This window comes from Heloderma suspectum, chromosome 10, assembly GCF_057233095.1.
Source record: "Heloderma suspectum isolate Gila_16-S chromosome 10, 16-S_ref, whole genome shotgun sequence".
Classification (NCBI taxonomy): domain Eukaryota; kingdom Metazoa; phylum Chordata; class Lepidosauria; order Squamata; family Helodermatidae; genus Heloderma; species Heloderma suspectum.
Genome location: NC_139467.1, coordinates 33,119,261 through 33,131,674, shown reverse-complemented (window position 1 = coordinate 33,131,674; position 12,414 = coordinate 33,119,261). Strand labels below are relative to the sequence as shown.

Sequence of the window (12,414 nt, the reverse complement as noted above, 5' to 3'; positions counted from 1 at the left end):
TTAGGCAGAGTGCAGCAGTTGCCTCAGGCAGCAGATGCTGGGCGGAGGCAGCACGGTGTTGGAGGAGAGAGCTGTGTGCCACATGGCCTGCCCTGCACCCCCTAAGCTAGCCTGCTGCCTTCCAGTGCAGTAGGGGATGTTTTCCCATTGTCAGTGTTGGAGAACAATTCAACTGCCACTCCAGTCAGCTTTTGTACATGGAATGGGAGGGGCCGCCATCTTGTCCTTTGCCTCAGGCAGCGAAATCCCTTGCCTGTGAAGAGAAATGGCCAAGAATTTTGGACTATCGTTTGGAGTGTTAAACTGGTGACCCCCACCATACGCTCAACCCATATTTGTGAATACATGCAAATATTACAAATACCTATCAGCCTCTTTCCAATGGAAATCAAACCCGCTTACCGCCCCAGAATTTCTCACAGAAGTGGGGTGAGGTAACGTTGTGTTCGCTTACCTGGAAGTAAGCCCTACCGAACACAATTTGACATAGGTATTTGAGGAGGAGGCATGCCTAGGGCTGTGCCGCAAACCCTAAAGCTGCCCCTGACAGCACATGGCTCGCTTTCCTGCGTCTCTTTGATCTTTGCTCTCCATCTCTCATCGATTCAGGCTGCCTGCATCCCAGTGCTGCTCAGCAATGGCTGGGAGCTGCCGTTTTCGGAGGTGGTCGATTGGAGCAAATCAGCCATCGTCGGGGATGAGAGGCTCCTTCTGCAGGTAACAACAGCTGCAGTGTGTTAACAAGGGCGGGCCAGAGTCCAGCCAGCCTGGTACAAGATGGTGCCACATAATAACAAGCCCTCTATGCAGCAGGGGTGTGCTTCTCACACAGGGTACTGTGAGGTTACTGTATAGCAGGCACAGTCGTGAAGTCATCACGGTGCTGGGATGAACAGATCCTTGGTAGCTCGTTGCATCTGATGGGATAAGCCAGAAACGTGGCACGCACAAGGGTCAATTTAAAAAAAACTTTGAATATACAGTATATTTATTTCTTACATTTCTATATCGCCCAATAGCCGAAGCTTTCTGGGTGGTTCACAAAATAGAGGTTCAAAATCATAAAATAGAAGGAAATCATAAAATATAATGTAAAAAAAAAATCACTGCAGAATAAAACCAAAGTAAAACCAGCTGGAGGGGACAACAGCTGCACAAAGACCTAAAAGCACCAACACCATTTTTTTTTAAATGGAAGGGCTAAAAAGTGTGGGAGAATAAAGAGGTCTTTGCCTGCCACCAAAAGGATCATAACTGAGGTGCCAGGTGAGTTTGCTCTGCGGAGGGCATTCTGCAACTGAGACCGCACTGCTGAAAGAGCCCTCTCCTGAGTAGCCAACCACCTCACCAGGGCTGCAATATTCCTTTCGCTCCTTTGTTATTTCCATTAGGGTTAATTCAAAAGTTTGATTCAAAGGGGAGAAGCAGATCTAGTAATGGATGCAACTGTGGCAGCTGGCAGAATTGTTTTTATGGAATTGCCCTGGGTCCCCTGGGGCAGGTTTATTTTGTGGTGGCAACAGCAGATGGCCTTTGTAAGTCAGCGGCATATCAATATTATAAATAAGTAAATAAAATTCCTATAGGTAACAGGAGGCCGCACCCTCTACCTCCCAGGAAGAATATTCTGGCAAGGGGAAACCAACCTGGCCTCATCCATCAGCCACAGAAGGAACAGCTGCAGGGAGCTTATTTTGCCCTTCCCTGCCAGAAAGAACAGCTAGAAGAACTGTAGCAAAGCTTGAGTTTGCCTTTTCTTTTCCTTCTTCCTCCCAATCCTTTTTCCTTTTGAGTTGTGCCTTTTAGATTGCAAACCTGAGACTCTCTTATTAGTCATGTTTGTAAGCTGCTCCTGGAGCCTTTTTTGGCTGCAGAGTTGGGTAAAAATGCTTTAAGTAAACATCTAATATAATATAATTTGTGTGGATGCAGCTGTTAGGCAATGCTTGTCTTGTATCTTGCTTGCTTGGCTCAAAACCGTAACCCTTCCTCTGTGAGGGCTCTTGTCCCTTGGTTTAGGGCCTAGCTGTCTGGGTGGCTCCCTTGGTCATAAATCACTCTGCTTTCTCTTCTGTGCGCCCCTCCGCCTCCTCGCAGATTCCATCTACCGTCCGATGTCTCCACAGTGACAAGATCCTGGCCTTCCAGCAGCAAACCCAGTTCCTGTGGGAAGCATATTTCTCCTCCGTAGAGAAGATTGTGCAAACCACCCTCGAGGTAAGCTGCAAAGGCCCGGGCAGCTCTTTCTTCTGGTGGCCCAGCGTCTTGTCTGAAGTTGCCAACTAGCTAGAAAAGAAATGCTGGCCTGACCTGCTCCTGTCTTTTTAAGAGGGGCTTGATCCACAGAAGTCAGCAGTGCAGCTTTTCAGGTAGGGTGGCCAGATGCAAAAGACAAGAGGAAATCTGGGACCTTCCACAGGTAAAGCATGTACAGCACCTTGGAGAGCTCCTTTAGAGTTCTGACTGAAACCCAGAGTGGATTTACCTCCCCACTGACATTGGAGCGCATGGCGGCTGCCATTTGCGTGGCTGCCTTTACCGTGATAGGCTACGTAAATACTTACGTAGCCTATCACGGCTGTCTGCAAGGATGCAAATGGCGGCCGCTACGACGGCCACCATTTGCAGCCGCAGCAGCCCAGCAGCAGCCAGCCGGGAGACCAGCCGGAGCCACCGCCGCCGCCGCATCTGCCCCAGGTAAGCTCCGTCCCGGGGGGATTCCGCGGGGTGGCGGGGGGGAGGCCATTCCGCCACGGATTCTGGGGGGCTGGATTCTAAAGAATCCGGCCTCACTGGAGTCCGTGGCGGAATTCTCTGACATCCCTAACTGTGTACCAGCTCTGTTCCAGCCTAGCACAGCTTGGGAAGCATCCTAATACTACTTAGCACTTATATAACTCCTCAGAGCTTTCAGATGGCTTCACCTACATTATTCTGACTATGCTTACAACGTCCCTGCAAGGTGGGCCAGTATTATTGTCTCCGTATTGGAAATGCAGGGCCTGGGGATGAGGCCAAGAGAATAATGGCGTGCCTAAATGCCTCTATGCAGAGGCAAAACCTGAATTGGGATTTCTTGGCTCACAGTTGACACCCTTTGCTAATATGCTTCACCATCCCAGCCTTCTTTAGCTTGAGGTATGATGGGTGGTTGGGGTTGATCTCACAGCCCAGGTGCCGCCTCTTCCTCTATCAGGTGCTGACAGCTTCAGAGGCATCGTGCTTGTGTGATGACAACGTACTTTCTCGTCATTAGATAATCAAGGATCGGATATTTCTTCAGGAATCCCGCCCCAGGTTCTTCTGGAACGCACTTCCTGGGGGTCTCCTGGCTCTGCCGGAGTACTCCACTCATCTCCAGGACTTCCCTTTCTACTACCTGCAGCACGGTACGTGCACCCTTCTCCTGCCGTCTCTCCCTCTTGTTTCTCTGCGGCCCTGTCTTGGCTGCGCTCCTGTTGCCACTCACCGGCTGCGTTCGCTTTCAACAGGAGTGATCGGTATTACTAGCCCTTGGGCGTACAGCCTTACAGAGTTACATGGACAGGTCTCTGCTCCCAAGGAGCTTCTAATCAGAGAGTGGGGAAACAGTAGAAGGAAGGAAGGCCAAGCAAAGGGCAGAATGGGGGCAAATGCCGTCCCACATACGCAAGAGCTCCCTCGTTGGCAGCCATGCCCTACCGCAGAGATGGTGAACCTCCACCCTGTGGGCTGAGAGAAGGGGGAGGAGGCGGGTGAGAAACAGGGAGCGCTCCTCTATGCCGCCTAGCGCCTCTCTCACCTTTCCCAATTGGGACAGCAAGTGCTGTGTAAATCCGGTGTGCAGATCAGCAGGTGCCTCGAGGGGCCGCTCCGTAAGGGGCCAGCGGAGTCCCGTTCATGCGTGTGAGTCTGTGCACGTGTGTGTGTGTATGGGAGTGCATTGGGAACATATGGCAGCCCTGGGGATGGCCCCGCCCAGTTCAGCTGTGGCTCCGCCCACTGCTGGCATGCAGCTCCCAGGGCGTTTGTCCAGCAGAGCCCACATGGTCCTCGGGCTGGAATAGGTTTCCCGTGCCTGTCCTGCTCTTATCAAGCCTGTAACCAAGCATGACTGGAACAAGTCCGCATTGCTTCCCTGTTTCCCTTTCCCTCCACGCCCCTCCCTTTCTTCTGTTGTTTGCCCTTTGTTGAATTTTATATTGTCAGGCAGGGGGCGCCAACGTGGCACCCATGGGCACCTCCAGTGGCGCCCATGAAGCTCTCCACTCCCTGGCCCCTTCAGAATATATATTTTTAAATAAAATCCTTTGAAAGTGTTAGTCTTCTTTCTCTCTCTTTCTAACCTGTAGCCTTGCTCTTTCTCTTTCCTCTACCCCTTTGCTTGCTATATTTCTCCCTCTGTCCCAGCCTCTAGCCTCACTATTCCCCGCTTCTTTAGCTCACTGTTTCTCCCCCTCCTAGCCTCTAGCCTTGGTCTTTCCCTCCCCCCTGGGCCTCTAGCCTTTGTCTTTCTCTCCATCCCAGTCTCTAGCCTTGCTCTTTCTCTCCCTCCTAGCCTCTAGCCTGGCTCTTTCTCCCCCTCCCCGCCTCTAGCCTTGCTCTTTCTCTCCATCCTAGCCTCTAGCCTTGCTCTTTTTCTACCCCTTTGCCTTGCTATTTCCCACTCCTCCTAGCCTCTATCTTCAGTATTTCTCTCCCCACCTCTTTACCTTGCTGTTTCTCCTCCCAGCCTCCAGCCTTGCTGTTTCTTTCCCCTCCACCCCTTTGCTTTGCTGTTTCTCCCCCTCCTAGCCTCATTATTTCTCCCCCACATGCGCCTCTTTAGCTCACCTTTGACCAGGCCCCCACAGCAGCCATTATGTGGCTAGCCAGATCCTCTGTGGGAGCCATTTTGTGGTGGTGCCCACAGCAGTTTCTCAAATTCCCAAATATGCCCACAGGTCCAAAAAGGTTGGGGACACCTGTTGGAAGGTCCTTGGACCAGGAACCAACTGCTTTCTTGGACTTTGTAAAGCTTCCTGCACGGTGATGGTGCTAGATAAACAATAAAATAATAATGCTTGGTTCATTTGGGAGTGAAGACTCAAAAGATAAGCCAGAGGCCACATGGAAAAGGTAGGTTTTCAGGAGGAGGCTGGGCATCCAGACTCATCACGTCTCTCCCTATAACAGGATCGAACCCTTCCAGCAAGTTTACGGCATTCATCCGGGCTGTCTCACCAGTTGTCTCCCTCTCTCAGCCCATCCTCAAGCTCATCCAGGCTGTCTCCAGATCTCAATACTGCGCCCAGGTAAAGAGGAGGCATAGCCTGTGCACGGCAGGGATGAGGAAAAGCTGCACCTGGCAAAATTCCTCCTTCTGCACACAGCTGCTAAAATGTACTGGAGTCGGGTCTGTGATGCAGCCAGTAACACTGCTTACTAGTGGCAGAGGAGCTCGTTCGCCGTGTCGATTGGAGATGCTTTAAGGCAGGGGTGGCAATCCCCTTTCCACCCGAGGCCGAATTCAGTTTCAGAGAAGCTCTCGGGGGCCACATTCCAGGGGTGGGTGGAGTTGAAGGCAAAAGGGGTGGGGCCAAAAATTCCAGCCATCCAAAGAAGGTGTGCAGAGGGGTCAGCTCCTTGGTGTGAACACACTTTGCAATCTCTTCCATTTGCACATCCCGGATGTGGGGGCCAAATCTGCACAAATATGTGCAAATGTCCTATCTTAATTTGTGTAGATACTTTTCAGCCTGAATACAATACATCAGACCTCCCTCTTATATTCCCTTTATTGTACTCTCCATCTTAGACCTAGTCTTACACATGCATCAGGACCAGGTGATGGAATCCGGAGGCAGTAGAGTGGGCTGTGCGACTCTAATCTGCTGGGAGTGGAAGGGTTGAAAGTCACATTTTAGAAATTTAAAAATAAAAGCACGCCCACCCAAACCCAACAAGAAAAGTTCTATCCTAGCCCTCTTTCTGCAATTCTAGTGTTGACTTGCAATGTGTTTGTTCGTTTGTTTTACATAGGGGAGCATTTTTTTTTTTTTAAGTCATTTAAAAAAGTCCCTCTCTGCAGTCTGAAGTGGTACAATATATTCCACCACCTCAAGATTCTGCCACCTTTCCCCCTCTTCATTCAATAGGGGTCTAGCAGCTACATCTTTTTTTAAAAAAAGAATGTTTCTCTAGGGTAGGCGCATGAGCCCAGTTTGGATTGGGACCCTCAAGTGTGGGGGAGGTGGGGGTTAAGATTTGGATCAGGCCCTCTGCCCTCTCACACTGCTGCTGTCCCCTTAAACCAGCCTTCCCAAACCTGGGACCCTCCAGATGTTTTGGACTACAACTCCCATCATACCTGACCCTGCTAGCTCAGGCAGATGGGAGTCATAATCCCCTCTCCAGGAATATTTGACATTGTTCTACTAAGCCCCTATTAAGCGGCTGTTTTTCTGTTCCCACTTAAACACACACTCAAAGTATGGATGATGGCAAAGTATGGATGGTGGTTGATGATTTGGCAGGCTAGGGAGACACCTGGGCGGGTGATGTGCCTCTTTACCTGCGGGCAGGTGCTGCCTCACCTCTTCCTCTGATTACAGGGCAAGTCCTGTCAGCAGCTGTGTCTTGCTGAAGGACTCAGCCAACAGGGCCTCGCCTGTCTCAGACCACCCTGTGTGCTTCAAAATGCAAAGCAGCCCGCTAGCCTAAGGATGCCAGCACGTTGCCCTTGCACCCTGGATCGGCACCACGTTTACTTGGAACTCAGGCCCATTTTTCTCCAGCAAAGCCTGCTCCATGTGCACAGGCTTAAACCTGAGGTCTTGGACACTGTGATGGAGAGCCAGTATGGTACAGCAGTTGGGGGGGTTGGACTGGGACTCGGGAGATCCAGGTTCTAGTTCCCACTCAGCCATGAAGCTCACTGGGTGACTTTGGACCAGTCCCTGATTCTCAGCCTCACCTACCTCACACAGTTGTTAGGAGGATAAAAAGGACAGGAGAACCATGTAAACTGCCTTGAGTTCCTTGCAAGAAGGAAAAAGGTGGGATAGAAATGTAATCAATCAATCAATCTGTGGCAAAGGTGCAAATCCTCCTTCAGCCTGAGTTACACTCTCTTGGAGGCCACATCCTAGCAGTGGGCGGGGCCAGAGGCAAAATGGGCAGGGCCAAATACCAGCCTATTTTAATTGAAGCTCTTACTGCCAGGAACTCAGCTTTAGGAGAGAGATTTCAACTTTTTAGAAGCGGGAGGGGGGAAACTGCACAAAAACCAGGAAGCCACCAAAGGATCGGTGGGTGGGGAAGGGGTGGGGCCAGGGGAAGGGGCAGGGCCGTCTGGAGAATCCTGGAGGGCTGGGTTTGACTCCCTGCCTAGTGTCCTGCGCCCTGCACTATCATGCTGTAGACGGAAGGCTCAGTTTCCTTGGGGGGAAAGGCTTGGTTGCAACTACGGATGGCGGAGAATTTCTCCGCGAATCTCTGGGAGGCCAAATGCCAATGCATTCGGCCCCCTGAAATTGGTGGGGAAATTCTCCGACAACCCCCCGCACCCCCCCCCGGGATGGGACTTACCTCGTGCGAATGTGCCTCTCGCCGCCGCCATTTCCCAGTAAAGTAAAAAACAAAAACAAAAACGTGATAGGCTACGTAACGATTTACGTAGCTATCATGGCTAGATTTTCAAAGTCAGCTGCGATAGGCTACGTAAATCTTTACGTAGCCTATCACGGCTGACTTGGAAAAAAGAAAAAGTGCTATTTGCGTTGCCCTTATTTTCACCGTAGTCTACGTAAATCTTTACGTAGACTACCCGTGCCCAAATAAGGAACGCAAATGGCGGCGCCCATGGGCGCCGCCATTTGCGTACGCGCTTTTTTTTTTCCAAGTCAGCCGTGATAGTCTACGTAAAGATTTACGTAGCCTATCATGGCTGACTTTGAAAATCTAGCCATGATAGGCTACGTAAATCATTACGTAGCCTATCACGTTTTTTTTTACAATTAACTTTTTTATTTCACGGCCGGGGAGATGGGGCGCTCCCCCCCGGCCAGAATTTTGGTGGGGAGGGATGGGGCGCCTCCCCCCCGGCCTGAATTTCAGCCGGGCGGGGTGCCTCCCCCCCGCCAAGAATTTCGGGGAGAGAAACAGAGCGCCTCCCCCCCACACCGAAAACAGCTGCGGGACCAGGTAAGGGACTTTCGTCTATCCTTAGTTGCAACGTCCTGTCCTTGTTTGACCGTGCTGCAAAATATGAACTGTGGGTGGGGACAATGGGGGTTGCATTCCAGCACACCCAGAGGGAACCAGCTTGCAGGAGGCTGGTCTGTCCTGACTGGCAGCAGCTCTCCAAGGTCGCAGGAAGAGAAGGGTCTTTTTCATCATTATCATCATTATTTACATTTCTATACCGCCCCATAGCTGAGCCCTCTGGGTGGTTTACAAATGTTAACACATCTCCTGCGACCTAGCCCTTTGAAGTGGAGATGCTGGGAGTTGAACCTGGGATCTTCTGAATGCAAGACAGGAGCCCTTCTACTGAGCTCTGGTCTTACACCCTCCCTCCCCAAAGCATCAGCCATAAGAGTATTAGAGTATTAAACACACCAAGAAGGACAGCAATTATAACAATACTAGGCAGATAAAAGTAAGCTCACGCAGGGCACAATCCTGTGCATGTTTAGACAGGAAAAAGTCCTACAACTCCCAGCATGCCCCATGCTGGCTGGGAGATACTGGGAGTTGTAGGGTTTTTCTGTCTAAACATGCATAGGATTGCACCCTAAAAAAGCTAAAGGGCTTGGGTAAATAAAAGCTCTTCAGTGTGCAGAGGGTGCCACCACTGAGAAGGCCTTTTCCTCTGTTGCCGCCCACTTCACCTCTGATGGTGGAGGAACCAAGAAAATGTCCAGTGATGGAGATCCCAGTGCCCTAGGCAGGTTCGTAGGGGAGTACGAATGCCTTGGGCCCTTCGGTTTACTCCCAAGCAGCAGTCAGAAGGAGTTTGCTGGGGCCACTTCTAAGCCAGCCTTCTGCAGCCTGGTGCTCTCCAGATGTGTTGGAGCTCAATCCCCATCATTACCAGCCAGCACAGGAATGATGGGAGTTGCAGTCCAACCAATCTGGAGGGCACCAAGTTGGGGAAAGCTCTTCTGTGTCCTGGCTGTAGAGTTTGTATTTGTTGCAGGGAATGACTTCCATCTTCAACTGCAGTATCCAATGTTAGTCCTACTTAGAGTAGACCCATTGAGATGAATGGGACTTGGGTTAGTCATGACTAACTTAAGTCCCATTTGTTTCAATAGATCTACTCTAAGTAGGATTAACATTGGATACTGTCCCAAGAATCCCCATGTACCTAGAACTTTGAGCTGGTCCAAGAACTGTCACTAGGGCCCCATCTACACCTGCATTTTACTCCGGCGCGGGTGCAAGTCGAGGTCCCTTGTGGTAGATGACACAGTTGCGACTTCGGAGCCATCCGTGGTTTTCACCCAGAAAATGCTGACTTGCAAGGAATCGTTTTGCTGCGATGTTTTTTGTTTGCTACGGGTTTCCCTGCGCTTGGGAGCCATCTGTCCCTTCCCCAAACCAACTTTTCATTTTGCAGTGGGTGTGTTGTAGGCGTGCGTAGTGCCTGCATCACTCTGTGACGCCCCTTTACTCCCCTTGTCCCTTCGCAGCTGCGCAGTTATAGAGGCACAGAGAGGTGTTTCCATCTATTTAATCACACTTTCGCACTGTTTTGCAGCTTCGTATCTTTGCAACGGTTCCTTTGGACTCAGTACCCAAGGGCCGGGTGAGGGGAGGTCTTGGGGGAGGACCAACATCGCTCCGGACACCATTTCGGAGTGATGGGTAGGCACGTACTGCTCACGCTTGTGAGTGCGAACCATCATGACAGTCTCAGGCTGGGCAAAAAACACCCACTTTTTACCTAAAAAGGGACGGAAAGACACAGCAGAGCCCCTCAAATACAAACAGCCACTGAAGTGTCCCACCCCCACACTCATGGGACTGCACAGCTGCGCATTTCAGTATAATAGCAAAAAAGGGGGCATGGCGAGTCTGTTAGGGGAGCCCGCAGTACATCGCAAATGTATCGCAGGACATGCTGATTCAATGCCGCATTGCTGCGCAGTTGCGACGGGGTGGGTGGTCAAAGCGGTGCCATATAGATGGGGACTAGGAGACAAAAACCCAGCAGTATTTGAATATGTATTTGTGACCAATGAGAGATCCGGAACAGTGAAGGCTTTGGTGCACTCATTAGCCACATCCCCCACAAAGGGAGCATCGGATTGGTTCATTGCTACTCAAAGTGAGCAAAGAAAAAAAATTAACATGGCGTGCTGTGGGACTGCAGCTGTGGGGCTTCCTTTTAGCAGTGGAGCGGCAAGAGGAGGAGTCCCTACCTCTTCTCAGGAGGTCCTTTGAGGACCCTCCTGGACTATCGGGCCCTGGACCTCCACCCGGTGGTCCAGCTCTGGTCGTACCTTTGTGGCCGCTGCCTGGCAAAATCGATACATCAAGTAAAAGCTGCTACGTGGCCTGACAAAATGACTTCTTTGCGCCTTGCTACCTGTTTCTAGCTTGTGCGGAAGGCGGAAATAGGAAACGTAAACCACTGGAGAAATATAAAGCCTTCTTGCTATATTAAGTGGAAAAGCCCCATCACAACACATGCTCTTCCCCCTGAGAGTCTTTTATTAGCAATGATAACTTGCTTTTAATAATAATGTTGTGATTATATTAAAAAACACACAAGACCTGCACGGTGGAACTGTAATTGCTTCTAACACCTTAATTATATTGTTGATGTTATGTTGTTTTTTAATCTCAGAAATACAAACTAATAAAAATATTTGGAATAGGAAGAGGGACAGGAAGGTGAATAGTTCAAATACAAGGACATTTGCCCCCAACCCAGCTAAACTTAGTATTAATTAGGGATGGGGGAGAAATTAGTTTGGCATTTTAATATGAACCCACCTGATTTCCACTTCCAAGCTAATGCACAAACCGGAACACAATTATCCTTCGGTGGTATTTGCACTTCTCCAAAAGCTGTGATGCAGTTCTCCAATCAAAGAATGCATAAAAACATGTATACCTAAGGGGAAATTTACAAAAATGCAGACACTACGGGTGCAAGCCTATGGACTGTGCCCTCACTGCTCAAAAGCCACTAAACCTGGAGCCTTCCAAGATTCCTATGCTCTGTTGGGCTGAAATAGGCAGGGTGGCAGGAGTGGCAGAGGCGACCTTCACCTCCCCATCCCCCATCTTCCTTGATTTTCACTAGATGGGCTTTTCAGCCCATCTGGCGAGGGCACTTTGGAGGGAGAGGGAAGGAGACTGGAGGAGGCTCAGGATATCTCTTATCCTGGCCTCTCTGATCTCCTTCCCTCCCTGCTCACCAGCATGCCCCTTTCCCCCCCTCTCTGAGGTCACTTGTCCAACCTTGGAGAGGCAACCAGTACTGTTCTCTGCACTGGCTGCAAGGGGTTGGGATCGGATCTCCGACTCCCCCTTCCGAAGTCGGAGCACTATCTTTTACCTCGGCGGGGGTTTTCCAAGCCATCCTATGGTCTCTGAGATGCAATCCCTTACTTTAAGGCTGGAGAAATCTTCAAAGTTTAAGACAAACCAAACTGAAGATTGGAAAAAGGAGAAACTGAGAGAAACCAACATGGACAGATTCATTCATCTCTAAGACTCAGCCCAGGGGTCCCCAACTTTTTGGGGCCAGTGGGTTTTTGGATTTGGAGGAGTGCTGTGGGCACTCTCACAAAATGGATGCCATAGGGGGGTTTGCCCATTGACCAATGGCTGCCGTGGTGGGTATGGCCAGTCACAAAAGACAAACTAGTGTTTTTAGACAAACTCTAAAAGAAAAGTGGGGCCCAGATGCGTCCTTGGAAATAAAGATGGCACTGGGGGCCAACACTTTTCTTTCCAGCAAAAAAATCCCCTCCCCCATATATATATGGAGTGGCAAGGAGCCAGGCAGGCCCCCAGGGAGGTGTCTGCGGGCACTACCTTGAGGACCACAGCTTTAGACAGTGGTAACTTCAGTTGGATCATGGTTGGTGGTTTAATGCAGCAGAACTACGTCCCTTTGGACTCCATAGTACTTCCAGCTGAACATGCATAAGATCAGTGAGCTGTTGATTGGTCGGAAGCTTTCCTGCAAAATATTCCACATCTCTCCCAAAGATTAGTGCTTCCACAGTTTTTTAAATCCAACCATAAGCCAGGGAATGGCAAGTGTCATGCACATATATTGCTAACAGAACATCATCCAGTGTGGTGTAGTGGCTAGAGTGTTGGACTGGGAGTCAGGAGATCCAGGTTCTAGTCCCCACTCGGCCATGGAAGCTCACTGGGTGGTGTTGGGCCAGTCACAGACTCTCAGCCCAACCCACCTCACAGGGTTGT

At 50.3% G+C, this 12,414-nt stretch overlaps 1 protein-coding gene across 1 annotated transcript in view; it reads left to right on the top strand.

Moving 5' to 3' along the window:
- Positions 1–12,414, top strand: part of EXTL1 (exostosin like glycosyltransferase 1) — a 90,008-nt gene that overhangs the window by 63,223 nt on the left and 14,371 nt on the right. The window contains exons 3-6 of the mRNA XM_084814410.1: positions 610–717; positions 2,098–2,217; positions 3,257–3,389; positions 5,155–5,273. Of these exons, the coding sequence (XP_084670536.1) occupies positions 610–717; positions 2,098–2,217; positions 3,257–3,389; positions 5,155–5,273 (480 nt within the window). The remainder of the gene's footprint in view (positions 1–609; positions 718–2,097; positions 2,218–3,256; positions 3,390–5,154; positions 5,274–12,414) is intronic.